The sequence below is a fragment of the Chiloscyllium plagiosum genome, chromosome 5 (assembly GCF_004010195.1).
Source record: "Chiloscyllium plagiosum isolate BGI_BamShark_2017 chromosome 5, ASM401019v2, whole genome shotgun sequence".
NCBI lineage: Eukaryota > Metazoa > Chordata > Chondrichthyes > Orectolobiformes > Hemiscylliidae > Chiloscyllium > Chiloscyllium plagiosum.
The window spans coordinates 115,224,622-115,248,352 of NC_057714.1; the positions used below are offsets into that span (position 1 = coordinate 115,224,622).

Below are 23,731 nucleotides of genomic sequence, written 5' to 3' on the forward strand. Positions count from 1 at the left end.
TTTGTGGAGGGCAGGTCGTGCCTCACAAACCTTATTGAATTCTTTGAAAAGGTGACGAAGGAGGTTGATGAGGGGAAAGTGGTAGATGTGGTATATATGGATTTTAGTATGGCGTTTGATAAGGTTCCCCATGGTAGACTACTGCAAAAAAATATGGAGGTATGGCATTGAGGGTGAGTTGGAGGTTTGGATTAGGAGTTGGTTGGCTGGAAGAAGACAGAGGGTAGTAGTTGATGGCAAAGTTTCTTCATGGAGTGCCGTCACTAGCGGTGTTCCGCAAGGATCTGTTTTGGGACCATTGCTGTTTGTCATTTTTATAAATGACCTGGAAGAGGGGTTAGAAGGTTGGGTGAGCAAGTTTGCGGATGATGCGAAAGTCGGAGGAGTTGTAGACAGTGAGGAAGGTTACAGTGGGATATAGATAAGCTGCAGAGCTGGGCAGAAAGGTGGCAAATGGAGTTCAATGTAGCTCAGTGTGAGGTGATTCACTTTGGTAAGAGTAACAAAAAGATGGAGTAGTGGGCTAATGGTCGGATACTTGGTAGTGTGGTTGAGCAGAGGGATCTTGGTGTCCATGTACTCAGATCTTTGAAAGTTGCCACCCAGGTAAATAGTGCGGTGAAGAAGGCATATGGCGTACTGGCTTTTATTGGTAGAGGAATTGAGTTCCGGAGTACTGAGGTCATGTTGCAGTTGTATAAGACTCATCTCCTGAATCACCTTCCCTATCCTTTCTTCAATGATTCTAGGTCTATTAGGAGGCCTGTAAAAGACTCCTAACAGGGTGACCTCACCTTTCCTATTCCTAACCTCAGCCCAAACTACCTCAGGTGGCAAGTCCTCATCCATCGTCCTTTCCACCACTGTAATACTATCTTTGACAAGCAATGCCACACCTCCCCCTCTTTTACCCCCACCTCTGCCCCTACTAAAACATTTAAATCCTGGAACCTGCAACAGCCAATCCTGTCCCTGTTCTAGCCATGTCTCCGTAATAGCCACAACATCGAAGTCCCAGGTACCAACCCACGCTGCAAGTTCACCTACCTTATTTCGAATACTCTTGCATTGAAGTATACACACTTCAAGCCACTTTCCTGTTTTACAGGCACCTCCTTGGAAATTGATGCCATGTTCCTAACCTCCCTACACTCCAGGCCCTGCACCCTGAAGCTACAATCTGGGTTCCCATTGTAATAAGTTACAATTGATTTCAGTATCCTGGTTTGGGAAGGGAAAGAGCCAGCTGATCATCTCATTCTTCATTGTTAACCAGTGACTGATGAGAAAATACAAGAATGTGGATGATAGATAAGGTGACCTACAATGTCTGGCTGTCATTAGTGGTCTAATATAGTGAATGGCCACTTGAATATGGACTGTGGAGATAAAAGCATTGGTGTGAGGAGAAGGAAGTCAGGCTGTTCTCATTTGCATCCTGAGGACTAGGCTTGACAAACTGCCCTCTTAACCACAAGTGCCCAAAGAAATAATAAAGGAGAAAGAAGATGGGTAAAATCAGTGCAGTTATACTCACAAAGCAGGCTTTACAACTGCCTTGAAGTCGAGGCGTAATGCCTCTTTATCATAGCCTTGACATCGAGTCACTTTTCCAGGTACTCCAAATGCCAGCTGGGGATAGTGCACAAAAAATAAGGGTAAGTTTTTTGGCTAATTTAAAAATAACAACATTTTATTACATTTGGAATGTTAGACTGTGTTCACCGATAAAATGGGACAGTGACGCAAAAAAAGAAGATATTAAGACAGCTGAAGAAAGATGTCAGTTTTAAGGAATGTCTTAAAGGAAGAGAGTAGCGAAGTGGTTTAGGGAGAAACTCCAAACGACCACCGAAGGCATAACTACCAATTGGGCAGCTGTGTGAATGTTGGAGGTGGCGCGAGAGACCAATATTAGAGGAACACAACTATCTAGGAGGGTTGTAGGTTTGAGATAGGGAAGGCAAGACAAAGCAAGGCCTTGGTATAGTTAAATCTGCATTTAACAAAGACATGGATGAGGGTTTTACCAGTGTATGGGCTTATTTCTGCAAATGTTCCACGTTTCAGATAGTATAATGGTAGCATTGGTGTGAGTTTGAAAGGTGTGGCACCAGAACCTTGTCCCGGACAGCCTTTAAAAATGGGGGTCTGGAATTGCGAGTCTGAAATCTGGATTATTACCAAGTGACCTACACACATCCAGTTGTACATGCGCCTGAAAGAGTTAATAATTGTTGGTTGCAGTAAGCATCAGCATAGTGATGATGTCAATGGACTTGGTCAGAGTGAGGAAGGAGACACTAGGAGAGATACTTGTGTGTTCCTTACAGTCTCTGCAGTAATGTCAGGCTTGTTCTTGTAATCTGTGGAAATTACAGCAGTGCAATAAACTGCATATCATTTACCTCAGGAGATCCTCATCCACACTGGATCACTTCAGGCTTGAAGGAACGTGCACACACACATGCCCACCAGGTTATATTCCATTGTTTCTCCTATCAATCAATCTCCACCATCATCATGTTTGCCAGTATAGAACTAAGCAAGAGGGCAGCCAGATGTCCAGTTTTGTACTGAACAGTCCAGACTTTTAGCCAACCTAGTCACAGACTCCACATCCTTTACTTTGATCTTTGTTTATTTAGCTTGGCAAAGCAGTGGCCTATACTCATTCCTTTCCCTGTTGCAGCAGCCTCAATGTGATGGGGTCACAAAAAAACAAGATTTATTTAATTTCCGCAACCCCAAAGTCTGACCAAAGATGCAGAATCTATTAATGTGATGACAGCTACTTCACAACTTACATCAGTGTCTAGCAGCCTTTTGTGCTGACCATCCTAACATATTAACTAGTATAAGGATGGTTACAGACACAAAGGAGTGTTAACCTAGTGTCTGGCAGACTATTAATCAGCCTGTGAATCTTTCCCCTACTTCAAACTCTTCAAGAGAAGATGTCACACAGTAACAATAGGAACCTGCTGGGAAGAAAGTTTTCCTATCTTTTAGTACTGTCCAAAGAGAAAATGCAAGTGAAATTGCTGGAATGATTTAGAGTTGGGGACCCAAGTGTAGTGTACCAAAGTTTGCAGATGACACTAAACTGAGTGGTAAAGCAAAGTGTGCAGAAGACACTGAACATCTGCAAAGGGATATAGATATGTTAAGTGAGTGGGTAGTACAGTACATGCCTTCAACTCCACAACAAAGGTCTGGCAAATGGAGTCCAATGTTGGTAAATGTGAAGTCATCCATTTTGGTAGATTAGATGGAAACAGGCCCTTTGGCCCAGCAAGTCCACACCGACCCCCCGAAGAGTAACCCACCCAGACCCATTTCCCTCTGACTAATGCACCTAACATTATGGGCAAGTTAGCATGACCAATTCACCTGACCTGTACATCTTTGGACTGTGGGAGGAAACCGGAGCACCCGGAAGAAACCCACGTAGATGCAGGGAGAATGTGCAAACTCCACACAGTCCAAGGCAGGAATCGAACCCGGGTCCCTGGTGCTGTAAGGCAACAATGCTAACCACTGAGCCGCTGTGCCGTAGGAATAACAGCCAAGTGGACTATTATTTAAATGATGAAAAATTGCAGCATGCTGCTGTGGAGAGGGACCTGGGTGGCCTTGTGCAAGAATCACAAAAAGTTGGTTTGCAGGTGCAGCAGGTAATTAAGAAGGCCATTAGAATATTGTCCTTCATTGCCAGAGGGATGGAGTTTAAAAATAGGGAGGTTATGTTGCAGCTGTATTGAGTGCTGGTGAGGCCACATCTGGAGTACTGTATACAGTCTTGGTCTCCCTCCTTGAGAAAGGATGTACTGGCAGTGGAGGTGGTACACAGGAGGTTCACTAGGTTGATTCCAGAATTGAGAGGGTTGGCTTATGAGGAGACATTGAGTAGGCTTGAACTATACTCATTGGAATTTAGAACAGTGAGGGGGAATCTTATAGAAACATATAAAATTATGAAGGGAACAGTTAAAATAGAAGCAGGGAGGTTATTTCCACTGGCGAGTGAAAGTAAACCTAGGAGGCAGAGCCTCAAAATAAGGGGGTGCAGATTTAGGACTGAGTTGAGGAGGAACTTCTCCTCTTAAAGGGTTGTGAATCTGTGGAATTCCTTACTCAGTGAAGCAGTTGAGGCTACGTCGTTGAATATTTTTATGGCAAAGATAGATTTTTGAACAGCAAAGGAGGGTTATGGTGAGTGGTGGTGTGGGGGGGGGGTAAATGGAGCTGAGGGGGGGGGGTAAATGGAGCTGAGAGCACAAAAAGATCAGCCATGATCTTATTGAATGGCGGAGTGGGATCGATGGGCCAGATGGCCTTCTCCTGCACCTAGCTCTTATGTCATTATGGAAACACTCAGCAATTCAAAGGGTGTTTGTGGATGTGGAAAATGGAAACAGAGTGAATGTTTAGGTTGATGACTTTTCATCAGAAATGGAAAATGTGTTGAAATGGAATTGGTCTTAAGCAAGGAGAACAGGGAGATGGTTGAAGGGGAAGGTTCAAAAGGGAAGGCCTGTGGCAGTGCTGAAATGAGATTAAATGACTGAAGGGTTGGTTACGTGGGACCAAACAAAGTGGGATTGGGTCAAATAAAGAAACAAAAGGTATTGTCTAGAGAAAGTGTAATGGCAGAACGATGAACAAAATGCTGACCAGGGTCAAAGGAAGGGATAATAAGGCAGCAAAACCAAAACCTGCGAAGAAAATAGAAAGCAACAAAAGTCCAGAAATACATAAATGGCCCACAGTTTCTTGGGCTTATACTGAGTTTCACTGGAATAACACAAGAGCTGGTGCAAAAATTACAGTGAGAGCAATGCGGAGAATTAAAGTACTAAGTTTGTGCTAGGAAGAGCATCAGGAAATATTCAATAGCAAAGGTGTTGGTTGTGCAATTTTAAAGGTAGTGGGAATGGAGCACATAAAGAAACAAAGGCTTTAGTCTAGCAGAGGTGCAAATAACAGAATGTTCTGTAAATGTTTTACCGATTCCTTCCACACTTTTCATCGGTACTCAGGTTGATGAAGGATTCCATCATTTCTTTTTAGACATTGACAAAGCTTTTAAGGATTTCCATCAATTGTACCAATTTGGGAATTATGTTAACAGGAGAAGACACCGCTCTGGATCTACACTACATAAATAGGACCTGATAAACACTCAATCATCCTCAGTTATTACAGAAATGTTAAATAAACAGGAAAAAAAAGTGGTAGAGCAATTTCATGATAAATTCTGGGACATTGGTACTGGCACAACAGAATTTTAGGATACTGTTATTCTGCTGTTTGCATTTGAATATTTTACATTAAGTTCTCTATCTTTACTGAGATGGTATATCACCTGATCATCTAGACTCAGATATCCGAAAGCAAAACCTTCACACTCTACATTTGTCGTCACTTCAGTCTGTGTGAGTGGGGTGAAGGAGACATTGATGGTGACGAAACTACCAGCTGGAACTACCTGGGAACCAAGAGATTCAACATAAATTATCATGAGAGTGTGAACATATTGAGAAAACTGTCAATCAGTAAATCGGGTTAACATTCCATCTATCAACTAACTGCTATCCCTGCTGAGGTATTTCCTCATTTGCCATGTGTCTGAATTTTTCAACAAACATCTATTGAGTCATCTTACTGATGAATGCCCTCTGAAAATTCATACTCCTTATATCGACTGCATTCCTTAAATCAATACCATCGAACACCTCTTCAATGAACTCTACTGATATTATCATTTTGACTTTACTTTAACAATTCCAATTTAGTTGTAATTGATTAACCAATGCATAATGCAATGGTTGCTAATTTTATCTCATTTTATGGATTGAAATCTTGATTTTAATCAAACCATTCTGGGAACGAGGGACAGTTGGGGAGATGAAGGTAATGGACTGGAATTACACACTAACTGATTTAACAAATCACAAACCACAAACCACATTGTAAAATGGCTTTCTGCTCCATTCTCACCAAATGGTTTTAAATTTCAATTGGGACTTATGTAACTGATGCTAAACTAATTGGATTACAATGACCCAGTTTATTCTTCCCTCCAATTTGAAGTAAGGAGTGTGTAAATTGGCTACTTTCCAGACCAGAATAGCAAATCTGAGGAACAATGGAAAGTTTGGCATCTTAGCCCCCTGCTCTTTCTTCTCTGAACCTTTTTTGGCAGCCTGGGCTGGTGGCAGATGGAGATCTGCTCACCTTTGTTTAGATTGAACTGCTTTTCTCTAAACATCAAGAGAATAGGGAATTTCTGCCTTTCCTGGCCTAGATCACCTGCATTCTCACTTCCAGCATCATTTCTCTCTATGCCTGATATAGGGAATTCTAAGGAAAGCAATTTTTACTGATCACATACTAGTGTTGCCTCGCCATCCTGCACACTGCACCACTCTCTTTGTTGGGCTCTCTGGCATCAGTATCCACTTACCACCTGTCGTGGGGTCACGTAATATGGATAGTCTGCTGCAATGCCCTCGTGGGCTCGTAGAACAACAGAAATTAGAGGGCTTGCTGGCTTTGACTCTTTCTCTGCCTCCTCCGGCACCTCCTCCTCCTCTTCCAGTTCCTAAGAATTAATACAATTTTTAAAAATGCAAATTTTTTTGTGAATAGCTCTGAGAAATCTTGAGATTTAAAGCTTCTGCGATATTTCTGTAACTGCAAGAATTGCCATTCAAGTAGAATTTGAAATTTAGCTAGTCTTCAAAATGGACACCAAAGATACATGCAGTCAGCATAACAGCAATAGGAAAGACTGATAAACCTAAAAACTAAAAGCCGTACATTGTCTGTACAAGGGAGCATTTGCGTTTTATGTTGTTACAACTCAACTGGGTTAGCACAGTTAACATTGACTGGGAATAATATTTTGCCATGAAATGTGACCCAAAAGGAATATAAAGTCTCCCTGCATAAGTGGCTTTAGAATCTGGCAAAATAATGCTTCTAGCTAAGAGCCAAACATGATGAGGCAATGATGCCAATAAACCTTAAATCAAGATCATGCATCAAAGTACACAGTCCAATGCAACTCAATGAACCAGTGGCTGAGTTCCAGATTGTGAATAATGATATTTCTTACACATTCTGTTGTTTGGAGTGCTGAAGAGCTGCTCTCTAGACTGTTAGGAATAGCATCCCAGTCATAGCTGTGTGCACTTTCACTAGGAGCAATGCTAATTCCCATTATCTCAGTACCACTCTCATCCTTCAATGGGAACTGTTGCCCATAGGAAATAATCAGATCCACCAGCTGCAGGTCATCCTTCACATGGTTGTATGTCTCCCAGTCCAACCGAATATCTAGGATTTTTAATTAAAAGAAGCATTGTTAACCTACAGTCACTTCAGGTCAATTTGGTGTAAGTATGTTGTGTGTAATTTCTTACTGAATAAAGATTATGAAGTTAGGCATCAAACTAGCCTGATGTAGGTCCACACTGTGTATTATGCGACTGGTCAAGTATAGGCTTGTGCACTCAAATACTTATATGTCCACCTGAACTGGGTAGGTCAGACAATGAATAAGTGAGTAAAGACACAGAAAGGTCATGTTTTATGTCCCTCCAAGTAGAACAGCTCCAGCAGAGGACCTGTACCCCATAATTTCTAGGACCAACCAGGAGGGTGTGGAATTGGAACCAAATCACCACTTCTTGCCAATCACTGGGTCAAAACCCTAAAACACCCTCCCTACCATCATTGTGATGGACCCACTCTACATGGACTACAGCAGTTCAAGAAGGCAGCTTACCACCACTTGCCCAAGGGGCGAGCAACAAATATTAGTCTCACCAATGAAGCAAACATCCCATGAAATAATAGAAAAGAAAATGCCAGATGGATTTAGATATCATAATGTGAGTGTGAAGGACCTTTTTAAAATCATACATTGCACTGGGGAGAGATATGTAAGAATTGACGGATTGTGTCCAGTCTCCAAAACATTGCAAGCTGCATCTCACTTAGGTTAAGTCCAGACAAAGAAATTGATGGAATACTGAGTTTTACAGAAACAGTGAATAATGTAAAAGCCAAAAGGTAATGGTGAGACCACACATGAAAAATATCTTGGATTCATATAGTGCTGTTAACATTACAAAATATTCTAAGGTACTTTGCAGGCACTTTATCAGGCCGGAATCACACAACGAAGTTTTAGTTTAGATTAACAAAGCTTAGTCAATGAGCAGGTTTTAATAGATGTCTGAAAGGAGGCAAGTGAGGTAAAAAGGCAGAGAAGTCAACTATCCCAGCAATTGGGACCTAAGTTGGGACCCCTGTGAAAGCACAACCATCACTGTTGCAGCAACTAAAATTGAGAATGCTCAAAAATTAGAAGTAAATTAGAAAAGCTCAGGGATTTCAGACAGTTCTTGGGGCTGGAAAAGTTTACAGAGATAGAGGAAAATCAGGCCATGGAAATGTGTGGAAACAAGGATGAGAATTTTAATATCAAGATGTTGTTTGACTGGGAACCAAAGTAGATCAGAGTTGAAAAGTGCGGTGCTGGAAAAGTGCAGCAGGTCAGTCAGCATCCGAGGAGCAGGAAAATCAACGTTTCGGGCATTAGCCCTTCTTCACGATTCCTGATGAAGGGCTTATGCACAAAACGTCGATTTTCCTGCTCCTCGGATGTTGACTAACCTGCTGCGCTTTTCCAGCACCACACTTTTCAACCAAAGTAGATCAGGTGAGTTCAGAGATTTGGTGCAAGTTAGGAGCACCACACTTTTCAACTCTGGTCTCCAGCATCTGCAGTCCTCACTTTCTCCGAGTTGATCTTAACCTACTGTGAATCCTCTTGCAAGGATGCCTACCTTGAAGAGGCTCTCCTCCTCCCTCTGCAATTTCTGAAGTGGGGCTTATGCCCGAAATGTTGATTTTCCTGCTCCTCGGATGCTGACTGACCTGTTGCGCTTTTCCAGCACCACACTTTTCAACCAAAGTAGATCAGGTGAGTTCAGAGATTTGGTGCAAGTTAGGACATAAGCAGCAAAAGTTTGGATGATCCCAGTTTATGGTGTACAGAAACAAAAACAGGAATTGTTGGAAAAGCTCAGCAGGTCTGGCTGCATCTGTGGAGAGAGATCAGGGTTAAAACTTTGGGTCCAGTAACCCTTCTTCAGAAATTGTGGAATATGTGAGACCAGTCTGGAGAGTTTTGGAACAGTCAAGCCTAGAGGTAAAAAAGGGTTTCAGCAGCAGATGAGCTAAGACTAGGTGAAGTTGAGACATGTTAAGGGGGTACAGACAGACAATCATAGTGATGGCACAAACATATTGGAAGCTCATTTCAGGGTCTAAGGTGGCAAACAGACTGGTCTAATCTCAGACTGTTACCTGGAGAGTGATGTAGTCAGTTGGTAGGGAATGAGTTCAGAGCTGAAAATGTGTTGCTGGAAAAGCGCTGCAGGTCAGGCAGCATGGTTCCTAGGCGGAAGATGAGGCGCTCTTCCTCCAGCCGTTGTGTTGCTATGGTCTGGCGGATGGAGAAGTCCAAGGACCTGCATGTCCTTGGCGGAGTGGGAGGGGGTGTTGAAGTGTTGAGCCACGGGGTGGTTGGGTTGGTTGGTCCGGGTGTCCCAGAGGTGTTCTCTGAAACGTTCCACAAGCAGAGGAGTTGAAAGTGATGTGGTAGAGTGGAACTCGGTGTCATCAGCAGACTTGTACAAACTAACATGTGCCTTTGGATGATGGGGGGAAGATGAAGAGGAGAAATTGGAGAAGGCCAAGGATAGATTGTTGAAGGAGCAAGAAGAGAAGACAACGCAAGGGATTATTAGATATAAGTGAATGAATAAGAATGGGACCAGGAGGGAGCAGTGAAACCCAGCTGGACAACAGTGGAGTGGTGTTGGAGGAGGATGGTGTGTCAGTTGTTTCAAAGGCTTCAAACATGTTGAGAAGGATAGTAAAGTGTATCTTCATCACAATCACATGATGCTGGTTGTGACATATTTCACGACTGTGACAGGGATGGAAATCTGATTGGAGGCGTTCAAACATGCAGCTCCAGGAGGCATGGGAAAAGGTTTGAGAGATGACAACATGTTCAAGGATTTGAAAAAAAGGAGAGGTTGAAGGTTGGGCAGCAGTTGGCACAGAACAAATATCCTTAGTAATTGATAATCACACAACACAAGGTTATAGTCCAACAGGTTTATTTGAAAGTACAAGCTTTTGGAGCATTGCTCCTTCATCAGGTGGCTAGTGGGGCAGGATCATAGGACATAGAATTTATAGTAAAAGATCAAAGTATCATACAACTGATGTGATGTATTGAACAAACCTAGATTTCTCCACATCTTTCCCACAGTCCAAAGATGTGCAGGTCAGGTGAATTGGTCATGCTAAATTGTTCGTAGTGTTAGGTAAGGCGTAAATGTAGGGGTATGGGTGGGTTGCGCTTCGGCGGGTCGGTGTGGACTTGTTAGGCCGAAGGGCCTGTTTCCACACTGTAAGTAATCTAATCTAAACACAAGGTTATAGTCCAACAGGTTTATTTGAAAGTACAAGCTTTTGGAGCATTGCTCCTTCATCAGGTGGCTAGTGGGGCAGGATCATAGGGCATAGAATTTATAGTAAAAGATCAAAGTATCATACAACTGATGTGATGTATTGAACAAACCTAGATTTCTCCACATCTTAGTAACTGAAGCAGAGACTCTAGAAATAGGCAAACAGGTGGTTGGGAAAAGGGTGGACAAAGAGCACAGGAGACGTAGTTGCACTGAGACTATTGCTCACACGCTGGATAGAAGCTTATTATGGATTGGGTGAACAGCCTAGTTTCATGCTGTAATTTCAGCATAATAGCTGAGCTAGCTACACACTATAGCTTCACTAAGACAGCGAGAACATCTGCCCTTGTTAACTCAATCATCTACCCACTGACCTTGCCAGATAGAAAGCATGTAATGATTATTAATATCAATTCGGTCACCCACAGCTAACTCAATTAGCTCCTCACCAACTAAGCCAAGTGTTTGCCCTCACTACTGAATCCAGCAGGAGAGCTAGTTTCAGATTCCCTAGATCAATGATGCTTCCACTGATGTTAAACAAGCTCATGTAAATTTCACTGTGGAGAAAAGAAATCACAAGTTGCAAGACCTACCATAGGGACCCCTATTGAAGAGACGTAGGGAACGGGAGACAGTGTCACCTCCAGCGATATGGGTACCAAACCTGCAAAACAAAATGTTATGTAAAGCCCCCCTCTGGTTGAGGTATTAGCAGTCAATATGCTAATAAAATGACTTCACGCACAAGATCCAGTGTATGAGACAGTCCCGAATTTCCTCACCACAGGTCACTTGCCGTAGAACATTTTGAACAAGCTTAAGTTGTGCTATGATCCAAAAACTGTGATGATTGTGAAACAAGGAACAAGGAAAATTACCCTAACCCCTCCTTTAGCTTCCTGTCCTCACAAACATTACTTCCATCCATTGATAAAAATCCACAGTCTAGTTAAAGCATCCATGATGTTCCACACTTGCCACTCCATAAAGATCAGTTCAACCCATCCACAGCCTTCCTTCTAACTCACCACCCAATATGGGGCAACCTGCCTGAGCAAAATCTTCCACCAAACTCAACTTGGATCAAGGAATGGGGAAAAAACAGCAAGTCACAAGCAAGTTTCTTGTGACAAACTCCTTCTGCCTAATGCAGGTTTTGAATTACCATGGTGAGAGTGGTTCTTGCTAAACAGGTTCAGGACAAGGTCATGCCCCTGTGCAGTCAATCTCTGCTGTGTAGAAACAAGAAAGCTTGTGAGGGGCGGCACGGTGATTCAGTGGTTAGCACTGCTGCCTAACAGCACTAGGGTCCCAGGTTCGATTCCAGCCTTGGGCAACTGTCTGTGTGGAGTTTGCACATTCTCCCTGTGTCTGCGTGGGTTTCCTCCCACAGTCCAAAGATGTGCCTGTTTCCACACTGTAGGGAATCTAATCTAATTACAGGCCAGTTTAATTTCAGTGGTGGTGGAGCCTCTAGAAATGATTATTTGGGACTACCATTAGTACCATTAGTAGTCACATGGAAAAAGGTAGGCTGATTAGGAAGAGTTATAAAAAATAGGAGCAGCAATAGTCCATTTGGCCCTTTGAGCTTGCTCCTTCAATCAATCCAACTCAGCCCCCGTTCCCACTTTCTCCCTTTAGCCCTAAGGCCTACATCTAACTCCTTTTTGAAAACATTCAATATTTTAGCTTCAACCGCTTTCTGTGGCAGAGAATCCCACAGGCTCACCACTCTCTGTTTCTGCAACTGGTGTTTCAGTATAAACTTATTACACACTTCCCGTGGGAAGACACAAACAATACTGCATATTACTGAGAACATAGAACATAAAACATTACAGCACAGTACAGGCCCTTCGGCCCTCGATGTTGCACCGAACAGTCATACCAATCTGAAGTACGTCCAGAAGTGCATCCTCTACATCGAGAATGCATACTGATCAATTTAGATTTAGCAAATGAGGAGGTAATTGCTAGTCTTTGGGAATTTGCATCCATTGTATACACTACAGCCTTGAACAGACTGGATTAATCTCCTACTGTTCCTAGGGGCAGGGATGGAGCTGGTAGCCAGGGAACAGAGTATGGATTGAAGGCTGGTAACAATGGCTTCCCAATATTTAGTTGGAGGACATTTTGGCTGATGCAGTACTGCATGATGGATAAGCAGCAGTCAGATAACTTAGCAACAAAACGGAGATGATGTTGCCAAGGGACAGCTGAGAAAGGAGTGGGTGAGTGATTCTCAAGTGATACCAAAAGTATCGGTATGGGAGAGGGAAACAAGCAAGTGCAAGTGATTCTTTGGTTCCATTTTGATGGTTCAGAATAGAACTGTGTAAGAGCAGTTCCACCCAGCTGGACCACAGGAGGAAAGAAGGACGACACAGTCAAATGACACAGTGGCTCAGTGGTTTGCACTGCTGCCTCACAGTGCTAGGGACCTGGGTTTGATTTCAGCCTCAGGTGACTGTCTGTGTGGAGTTTGCACATTCTCCCCGTGTCTGTGTGGGTTTCCTCCAGGTGATCTGGTTTCCTTCCACAGTCCAAAGCTGTGCAGGTCAGGTGAATTGGCCCTGCAAAATTGCCCATAGAGTTCAGGGATGGGTAGGTTAGGTGCATTAGTCAGGGGTAAATATAGGGTAGAGGAAAGGGGTCTGGGTGTGTTACTCTTCAGAGGGTCAGTGTGGACTTGTTGGGCTGAAGGGCCTGTTTCTGCACTGTAGGGATTCTATCCTAAGAGGATGTCGTATGATTCATTTGCTTATTTTACCATCTACAGATGCAATGTGAGCTGAATGTTTACATAGATGTTTTTGTCAGGTAAAAGACAGAACCTGGCCATTCAGCCCATGCTCTCTCTGTTAGTAAGTTATTCTGATCGCATTCACCCTCCCTGTGCCTATGGCCCCTCAACATCTTTACATTTATCCACCTATTCAAGTAAATCTTGAACACTGTCATAGTTTATAATTAGATTTCCTACAGTGCGGAAACAGGCCCTTCAGCCCAACCCGACCCTCCGAAAAGTAACCCACCAGACCCATCCCTCCTAACTAATGCACCTAACACTATGGGCAACTTAGCACGGCCAATTCACCTAACCTGCACATCTTTGGATTGTGGGAGGAAACCGGAGCACCCAGAGGAAACCCACACAGACACAGGGAGAACGTGCAAACTCCACACAGATAGTCACCTGAGGCTGGAATTGAACCTTGGACCCTGGTGCTGTGAGACAGCAGTGCTAACCACTGAGCCACCGTGCCACTCACTCTGTGTCACACTATGGAAGGGAAACACAAAGTCTCACAGCTTGTGAGGGCAGAGGTTTCTTACGCTTTCTGCTGGAGATCCCTTACATTTAATAGTGAAGTGTCTGAGGGGTGGGTATCTGCCAATAATAAAGCATAATCTGTCTCTACTGCTGCCTGACCTTTCTGAAAAATAAATTGGAAAGGAAAAGGCTGGAGACTCTTGAAAAGGTCCACAGAGAGGATTGCCCAGGCAGATTCATTGTTTCTGCCTGCTCCTGCCCCAAAGAACTTATTTCTTCCTACCTTCACTCTTTTTCTCCCCCCTTGGTCAACCCCTTCCCACTTACATTTTCTAATGCTTTATGTCAGTTTTAGAATTTCCAGTTGGCACCGCAATTGCTTCACCTCCTTTTCCTTTAAGAACAAGCTAAAGGAGTGTCACCATTGGAAAGGAGAAAATGAGGGCTGCAGATGCTGGAGATCAGAGCTGGAAATGTGTTGCTGGAAAAGCGCAGCAGGTCAGGCAGCATCCAGGGAACAGGAGTATCGACGTTTCGGGCATAAGCCCTTCTTCAGGAGTCACCATTGGAAAACCCATTGTCCCAATATGATGGAGGTAGTAAAATCATAGACTCAACAATCCTTGTACCTGACTACAGGGCCTTGCATCTGGTTGTCCTTCTGAGGTCCTAAAACCTTGAAGTACAGTGGAATGCCTTTAACAGACAGTTGCATGGGCACACAGGTAGGCTCCAGATCTCCAACCTAATGGAATAATGGACATCATTGGTATATTACACATTCACATTGGATATAAATGCAAAATATACAGTAAAACACAGTGCACCTCTGTGGTCTCATGAATAAAGGAGCGAGACTGAAATATTCATACTAAAATATATATGGAAAATAGATAATATCAGTGCTGATATTCCAGTGCAGTACTGAGGGAGCACTGAACTGTCAGAGATGTTACCTTTCTAATGAAACTCAATCTGCCTGCTTGAGTATATATAAAAGGTCTCATTGAGGCTATTTTAAGAGGAGCTGAGGAATTACCCGCAGTGTCTTTGCCAATACGTATCCCTCTGACAACATCAGAAAAACAAATTATGTGGTCAGTAAAACAGCAACTACAGTTTTAATTGAGCATACAGCACTCCATAAAGAGATGACTGCGAGTGAATACGTCAGTGTCTTTTGCTTCTTTATTCAATGGCCATAAAGGAACATGCTCAGTTTTAATCTTGTCTCCCCGCACAGACAAATAGCTTCAGCATGCAGTGAGTAGGGGAAGGCAACCAGTTGCTGGGGACCTGCAACTCAGCCTGGATCTTTGAGAGCGAAGGAAAATAAATTGGAAAGGAAAAGGCTGGAAAGTCTTGAAAAGGTCCACAGAGAGGATTGCCCAGACAGACCCATTGTTTCTGCCTGTTCCTGCCCCACAGAACTTATTTCTGCCGACCTCGACTCTTTTTTCTCCCGCCACCCCTCCCTCTTGGCCAATCCTTTTCCACTTGTATCTGCGATTCTTCTGATGTTTTATATTAGTTTTAGATTTTCTAGTTTGCATCTCCAGTCACCTCCTCTTTACTATGGACGTGCAACCCCTTTACACGTCCATCCTCCATCATGGTGGTCTCAGGGATCTCTGCTACTTCCTGGAAAATAAAAGCCTGAACCGGCCCCATCCACCATCACCCTCCTCCACCTGGCTAAGCTTATCCTCTCTCTGAGCAACTTCTCCTTTAACTCCTCCCACTTTCTTCAGATCAAAGGTGGGGCCATGGGTGCCTGCATGTGCCCCAGTTATGCCTGTCTCTCTCTACGGGCTATGTGGGCCATTCTTTGTTTCAGTCCTACTCTGAGCCCCACCCATAACTCTTTCTCCAGTAAATTGATTACATCATTAGTGCTGCCTCCCTCTCTTGTCTGGAATTGGATAAGTTTATCAATTTTGCTTCCTTTTTCCACTCCACTCTCACCTTCACCTGGTCCACATCCTTTCCCCTCCTCGACATCTCTGTTTCCATTTCTGGGGCTAGGCTGATGACCAATGTCCACTACAAACCTACTGACTCTCACAGTTACCTTGACTACATCCTCACACCCAGTTTCCTGTAAAGGCTCCATTCCATTCTCTCAGTTTCTGTCCCCAATGCACGTGTTCTGATGATGCCAGATTTACAAGATGGTCTCTGAAATGTCCATCCTCTTCCTCAACCTATGATTCCCCAAAATGGTGGTTGACAGGACCCTCAGGTGTGTCCAATCCATCTCCCGCACTTTGGCCCTCACCCCTTCTCTTCCCTCCCACAACAGCGATAGGGTCCCCCTGGTCCTCATGTATTCACCCCACCAACATCCACACCCAAAGGATCATTAGCTGCCACTTCCGCCCACCCCCAGTGAGATATTACCACAAGATCCATATTCCCCTCCCCTCCCTTGTCAGCTTTCCACAGGGGCCATTCCCTCCAGGACATCCCTGATCCACTCTCACCTTCATTCCCAACATGTCCCCACAACCCCCATGGCACCTTCTCATGCAATGGCTAAAGGTGTAACACTTGCCCATTTACCTCCTCCCTCCTTATTATCCATGGCCCCAGACAAACCTTCAAGGTGAAGCAGCGATTTGCCTGCACTTCACTTAATCTAGTCTACTGCATTCGCTGCTCACTATGTGGCCTCCTTAACGTTAGGGAGATAAAACGCTTTGGGGTGAGTGCTTTGTGAAACACCTATGTTTTGTCCATAAAAATGACCCTGAGCTTCCAGTTGCCTGTCACGTCAACACTGTGTTCTGTGGCCAATATCTGTGTCTCAGGCTTGCTGTAGTGCTGCAAACAAATCTCATAGAACATAGAACATAGAACATAGAAGAATACAGCGCAGTACAGGCCCTTCGGCCCTCGATGTTGCGCCGATCCAAGCCCACCTAACCTACACTAGCCCACTATCCTCCATATGCCTATCCAATGCCCGCTTAAATGCCCATAATGAGGGAGAGTCCACCACTGCTACGGCAGGGCATTCCATGAACTCACGACTCGCTGAGTAAAGAACCTACCCCTAACACCTGTCCTATACCTAACCCCCCTTAATTTAAAGCTATGCCCCCTTGTGCAATCTCAGTGCAAACTAGAAGAACAGCATCTCATTTTTAACTTGGGGATCCTGCAGGCTTCAGGTCTCAATACCAAGTTCAATAATTTAGGGTCCGAGCACCTTCTCACATGTCCTTACCCTGACCCTCACACACCATGCCTTGTCATCACATGGACTGCTACCACAAACAAGACATTGTCACCCAGTAATGGCCCCAATCAGCAACTATTGATACCCCAGGGCTGACCTTTATCTATTCCTTTGTCTGTCCAACTGTTGTTCTCTCTCTCTCTCTCTGAGCTTCATCTCCACCTATCATTTACTCCTCCTCCTCTTCCCCCACATTTTCAGCATAAATACCAACCTTTCGCTTGCTACAATCAGTTCTGAAGAAGAGTCACTGGACTCTAAATCTGCTTTCTCTCCACAGATGCTGCCAGACCTGCTGAGTTTTCCCAGCAATTTGTTTTTGTTTCTGATTTCCACCATCCGCAGTTATTTAGTTTTGTTACTGCCCCCTTTCTTGAAAAGTTCCCTCTTTCTTAAACGGATTATGATTCTTATTAAAGTGACATTCTCCAGTTGGTAACCCACATGTATCCTGCTGGCTGCGAGGGATTCTAGAGTTATACTCAATGTTTGCATCTGTAAGACACCTCCATGAATATCACCACATGCTGGTCCATAAAAACATGAATGACAAACAACACTTTCTATCAGGGAAGATTAAACAGGAGGGGTCTCTTTGCCTTTGAAAAGTGATGGGTGAGGGGTGAGCTGTTAAAGATCAATACAGAAGGTGGTTCCTCTTTTGCTGGATTCCAAAACTGCAACTGGAATTGATATTTGTATCATAATCCACTTAAGAAAGAGGGATCTTTTCGAGAAAACTAAATAACTGCAGATGCTGGAAATCAGAAACAAAAACAGAAATTGCTGGGAAAACTCAGCAGGTCTGCCAGCATCTGCGGAGAGAAAGCAGAGTCAACATTTAGGGTCCAGTGACCCTTCTTCAAAACTGATGGCGGTGACAGGGTCAAGTGTGAGCCGGTGTGGTACCCGGCATCGGTGGCATCTGCATCGGTGAAGTCCAGTGAGGACTCAGTGGCGAGGGGGAAGGTTAGATGATGCTGAAGAGTGGAGACTTTTATTCCAAAGTCCTGAAGGGACTCCTGCCTGGCCACCAGCCCATGGCAGAGCACTTAACAAAACAGACTGTAAAGTTGAACACTTTAACTTTATTTCTTTATTCTTATGCCTTTATATCCGAGATGTTTTGGTTTATTTTTCGGTGTTTTAAGATGGCGCTGGAAAGTGGCAACACCATACAACACTTTTTCACTGTTATTTCACACAATAAATAAATCAAATCAAATCAAATAAATAAATCAAAAGAAATCATAAGCAAGGTTTGCCAATATAAAATAGTCACGAATAAACCTTAAAAGGAATTCAGGAGAAATTCCTGTACTCAGAGAATGTGGAAAACATGATCGCAAAGAGTGATTGAGATGAAATGCATTGAAGTACTTTAATAAGAGGTTTGATAGGTACATGGGGGAGAAAGGAATAGAAGGATATGCTGAAAAGGCTCATGTGCAGTGTAAACATAAGTCTTGATAGGTTGGGTCAGATGGGTTGTTTCTGTGGTGTAGATTCTATTTAGAGGACAATGAAACAAAAAATACGAACTCTGCAAATCAGATAATCGCTGTAGTCTCCCCACATGTTGGCAAAGGCTGTGATTTCAATGGTCAGCTGCTGGTATGGCTCCAGGGTCCCTGTCTTTGGTTGGACAACAAACGCTGCCCCTTTCCTGTGACAGAGCAGTACGTCCTCAAATTCTGTGAGGGGGAACAGAGGAGGAGAAGGAAAAGTGAAAAGATCTGAAAGGTGGGTGGCAAATGTATTCAAATGATTGAGCATCAGTCCAGTACTTGAATACATAATCTGCACTGGCATTCTCAGTATGGAGCTGAGGGAGCGCACACCGTTGGAGGTGCCACCCTTCAGTTAAGACTTTAAACTGAGGTTCCATGATGCTGCAATCAAGTGGATGTAGACATTTCCATTATGCCAGTTTGAGCAAGTGCAGGGTTGAAAGGTCTCATCTACAAGATGGCATTTTCAACAGTATGGAACTCCTTCTGTATCACACTGAAGGGACAGCCGAAGGTTTTGTGCTCTAGACTATGGTGTGGCATTTGACCCACAATCTACATGAACCAGCAGCAAGCTGGGAGACAATTGGAGCCAAAGCATCCGTGTTGCTGTGACACAGCCACCAGGATGAGTGGCCCTAGCCATAAAACTGGCTCCTCCTTCCACTTCGCCAGCCTAACTGGGTGCGACCATCTTCATTCTCAAAATTGCAGAAGGAATCTATGAGCACTCCTATTTTGAGGTGAATTTGCAAAATCATTTCTGCGTCTGATAAGGCCTCTTGACTTGCAAACCCTACCACCACCTTTAAAAGGACAATGAATCTGTTGACAGACGGCATGCTAGGTGACCTAACGATATGCATGAATTCAGGACTGCCAACACACTAAAAAGTCAGACTCCCAACACGCACTGGATAGTTCAGCCCAAAGTGTTTAATCTTTATTTTCTTCTAAACAGAACTGCAGAATCATTCTACATTCTCCAGACAGGGAGGTCAGGATGTCTGTTTGATATCTTACCTGAAAGATGGCTTCACTAATACTGCAATACTCCCTTATTGCTAGCCTAAGTTAATATGCTCAAAATTATTGAGTTAAGGTGACACAACCTGCATTACTCTCAACACTGAGAAAAGGATGTTGTTAGATTAAGCTCCACATAAAACTGTGTTGATATTTTGGCACAAAATTGGAGGGATACTGCTTCACAGAATGAACCTGTTGGAGGCAAGTCTGCCTGTGGACATTAAAGGTTCCAATGGCACTATTTGAAGAACAGGAAGTTCTCTGGGTGACCTGGTCAATTTCCTCCACCAATCAATGACGGCCAAAAACAGATCGATGTTGAGGGTTATTTAGGTTAAATCATGAAGAAGTAGGAGGCCACTAAGTCATTGGGCCTGCACTGGCTCTCTGACAAAGCTATTGATTAATCTCAGAATCTGTCAAGAGAGTTGTGGCCTTTCAAAACAATATAAAGTATCTGTAAGGGACTATTCTGGCACGTGGTTAGTGTACTTTCTAGTGTAATAGGCCAGAAGGTCTAGGATCACACCTACAAATCAGCTATGTCTGAATGAGTTGATTAAAACACATGTTATAAAGTATTCCTTTGTTTTTTATTTTTGGACTGTGTATTTTAGTTTTATTCATCCGGGAATGTGTGCAAGAATTATAGAATCCCTACAGTGTGGAAGCAGGCCATTCGGCCCATCAAGTCCACACCGACCCTCTGAAGATCATCCAACCCAGACCTACCCTCTTACCCTAACCCTGTAACTCTACATTTCCCATGGCTATGCCACCGAGCCTGTACATTCCTGGATGCTATGGGCAATTTAGCATGGCCAATCCATCTAACCTGAAATCTTTGGACTGTGGAAGGAAACCAGAGCACCTAAAGGAAACCCACGCAGACACTGAGAGAATGTCTGCACATTCGCCCAAGAGTTGAATTGAACCTAGGTCCCTGGCGGTGTGAGACTGCAGTGCTAACCACTGTCCCACCGTGCTACTGTAAGAAACCATCTCAAAATATTCCATGAACCTCTCACCCAGACTATTGATGCTAACCTGATGTTTTTCAGTCTATTGGTAGATCAGTCATCCTTAATTGTGTTCTCCCTTTATCACAAATATCCAATATTTCTTCTTGTATACTATGTGCTACATTGTGGCATTATATGAACCCAGTACGACACACTGGTAGAGGCGGCAAATGCCACAAGATATAAGGAGCCATCATCTCACAAGAAAGTACAGTATATTGCCATTCTTTCACTGTCAGTGAACAAATCCTGGAACTTCTACCCCTCATCATTTGAACTGCAGCTTTTTCAAGAAAGCAGCTTAGCACCATCTTCGTATGAACAATCAAAAATGCAGAATAAATGCTGGACCAAAGTTCACATCCAATAGACAACCAAAAGCCTGTGGAGAAATACTGAGGTAATATGGATCTATCAGGTGGACAACTTGTGCGTGGGATTTGCTGGCTGTGCCAGTATTTATTGCCCATCCTTAGCTCCCCATGAAAAGAGTTGCCTTCTCAAACTGTTGCAGCCCACATTTCAGATCTTGAGACTCAGGCTTTATCCTGAGTTATCTGTAGATCAGCAATCTTGCAATATTATTTAATTGACATAGTTGCTGCAATAGTATTATGGGTTGTGTTCTTACCACGCTGTAGTTGATTCTGTGACTTGCTTGGACCTTCTGTAAGGCTCACTGTTCTTTTAAGGAGTGGTGTTCTGGACCTTAAATATGTGAAAAGAATCCAGAATTATCCTTTCAATATACTGCTGAGAATATACAATTGTTGGGAATCACAGGAGCATTGATGGAAAATGGGAATATTTTGGTCATCTGTTGTGACTCCTTGGATGGTTCGGTGTTAAATTTTGATTGATAATTGCTCTGCGAAGGGGAGGCTTTACTGCATTCAAGTTACTATATAAATGCATGTTGCTGTTATTTGGAGTCTGGGTCAGTCGTAAATGTTAAATATAACTGAAATTAGGAGATGTTAATGGAGAAATGATTTTGGTGCAGAATAACAGAAAGTGCCAATTTGGCAGCTAATGACATAACTGCGAAGATGGGAGAACTAGAGACTGGATCCAGAATAAGCTGGAGTTATGAAAAGGGAGAGTTGCAGGAGGAAGAATAGAGGAATTGTAGAACTGGAGGAAATTACAGAGATAGGAAGCAGTGTGGTCAACAAATACGCAATACTGGAGGACCAAGAGCCAATGTATCATAACATTAAGGTGTGAGTGCGACACGGTATGCTGAACAGAGATTTGATAAGCCCAGAAAGTGGGAAGACAGCATCATAGAACACTTATTGCACAGAAGGAGGCCACTCAATCCATTATGTCTGTGCTGGCTGTCTTCAAGAGTATTTCATCTAGTCTTTTCCTTTTAGCACTTTTTCCTCAATACCCGTGGACGGCACGGTGCCACTGTGGTTAGCACTGCTGCCTCACAGCTCGAGAGACCTTGGTTCAATTCCTGCCTCGGGCAACTGTCTGTGTGGAGTTTGCACATTCTCCCCGTGTCTGCGTGGGTTTCCTCCGGGTACTCTGGTTTCCTCCCACAGTCACAAAGATGTGCAGTTAAGTGAATTGGCTAAATTGCCCGTAATGTCTGGTGAAGGGGTAAATGTAGGGGAATGGGTCTGGGTGGGTTGCTCTTCAGTGGGTCAGTGTGGATTTGTTGGGCTGAAGGGCCTGTTACCACATTGTAATTAATCTAACCCTCAAATTGGTGTCCTCTGATTCTCAATCCTTTCATCACTGGAACAGTTTCTCCTAGACACCCTCATGAGTGTGAATACTTTCAAATCCCCTGTCAACCTTTCCTTCACCAATGTGATGAGCTCTAGCTTCTCTAATCTAATCATCCAACATCCTCATTCCTGGAACCATTTTCATACATCTTCTCTAATGTCTTTTCATCCTTCCTAAAGAATGCTGCCCAGAACTGGGTGCAGCTCAGTACGCAATATTTCAATACTTAATATTCCAGACGAGGCCAAGGTGATCTATATGGGTTTATCATAAATAGCTTACCTTTGCTCTCAATTTCCCAACTTATAATGTCCAGATCCTGCATGTTTTAATAACTGGCCTTTCAACCTGTCCTGCCACCTTTAATCATTTGTGCACAGATCCCTCTGTTTCTGCACCTCCTTTAGAATTGTACTTTTCATTTTATAGTGCCTCACCATGCTTTTTCTACCAAAATTCACACCTCTCTGCAATACATTTAATCTGTCCCTGCCAAGACCCACTTCTTGATCAACCAAGAAATCAATAATTAGTTTCACTTACAGATGATAAAAGCAGAGGCAAGGATTTCATAGCAGTTAAAACAGGGCAGGGACAGAAACAAGTAATGGAAGTAGAAATTATTTGACATGGAGGAGTAATGGGGTCAGAAGCACAGCTTACAGTCACATATAATGCTGAATTTGCAAAGTGTAGTCTATGACCACTTCACCCTGATGAAGGAGCAACTCTCCAAAAGCTTGTGATTTCAAATAAACCTCTTAGGCTATAACCTGGCATCATGTGACTTGTGACTTAGTCTATGACTGATATGAGACCCAGGATAGAGAGTTTGTGCAGGACTGAAAACATCAGCAAGGCAAAAGTGAGGACTGCAGATGCTGGAAACCAGAGTTTAGATCAGAGTGGTGCTGGAAAAGCACAGCAGGTCAGGCAGCATCCGAGGAGCAGGAAGACCAACGTTTTTGCCCGAAACGTCGATTTTCCTGCTCCTCGGATGCTGCCTGACCTGCTGTGCTTTTCCAGCACTGCTCTGATCTGAAAACATCAGCATAACTCTGCTCAATGTTTAGCTGGCGTAATTTTCAGCTCATCCAAGATTAGATATTGTGAAGCAGTAAGGCAGCAGAGGGGACAAGCTACAACTCGGCAAAAAATGATCCTGTAACTGGGGAGAATATCGTAAATGTCAGGAGCAAATGAGGAAGGGTTTGATCTTTGTGATATTCCTGAAGTGATATTGCAAGGATAGGAATGAGAGTCATGGCTGGAAATGATGGATCTCTCTTTAAGCAGCTCAGACATGCATCAAACAAAAAGCTTTACCTCCACCTGCC

General features: G+C 43.5%; 1 protein-coding gene across 4 annotated transcripts in view; it reads right to left on the bottom strand.

Annotated features, from left to right (window-relative positions):
- Positions 1 to 23,731, bottom strand: part of dlec1 (DLEC1 cilia and flagella associated protein) — a 186,422-nt gene that overhangs the window by 20,911 nt on the left and 141,780 nt on the right. For all 4 annotated transcript variants that reach the window (XM_043690852.1, XM_043690850.1, XM_043690851.1 and 1 more), the window contains 8 exons: positions 21,283 to 21,359; positions 18,632 to 18,783; positions 14,478 to 14,593; positions 11,162 to 11,232; positions 7,124 to 7,344; positions 6,470 to 6,607; positions 5,369 to 5,491; positions 1,538 to 1,632 (listed from right to left, as the gene is read on the bottom strand). In XM_043690852.1, coding sequence (XP_043546787.1) covers positions 1,538 to 1,632; positions 5,369 to 5,491; positions 6,470 to 6,607; positions 7,124 to 7,344; positions 11,162 to 11,232; positions 14,478 to 14,593; positions 18,632 to 18,783; positions 21,283 to 21,359 — 993 coding nt within the window. The remainder of the gene's footprint in view (positions 1 to 1,537; positions 1,633 to 5,368; positions 5,492 to 6,469; positions 6,608 to 7,123; positions 7,345 to 11,161; positions 11,233 to 14,477; positions 14,594 to 18,631; positions 18,784 to 21,282; positions 21,360 to 23,731) is intronic.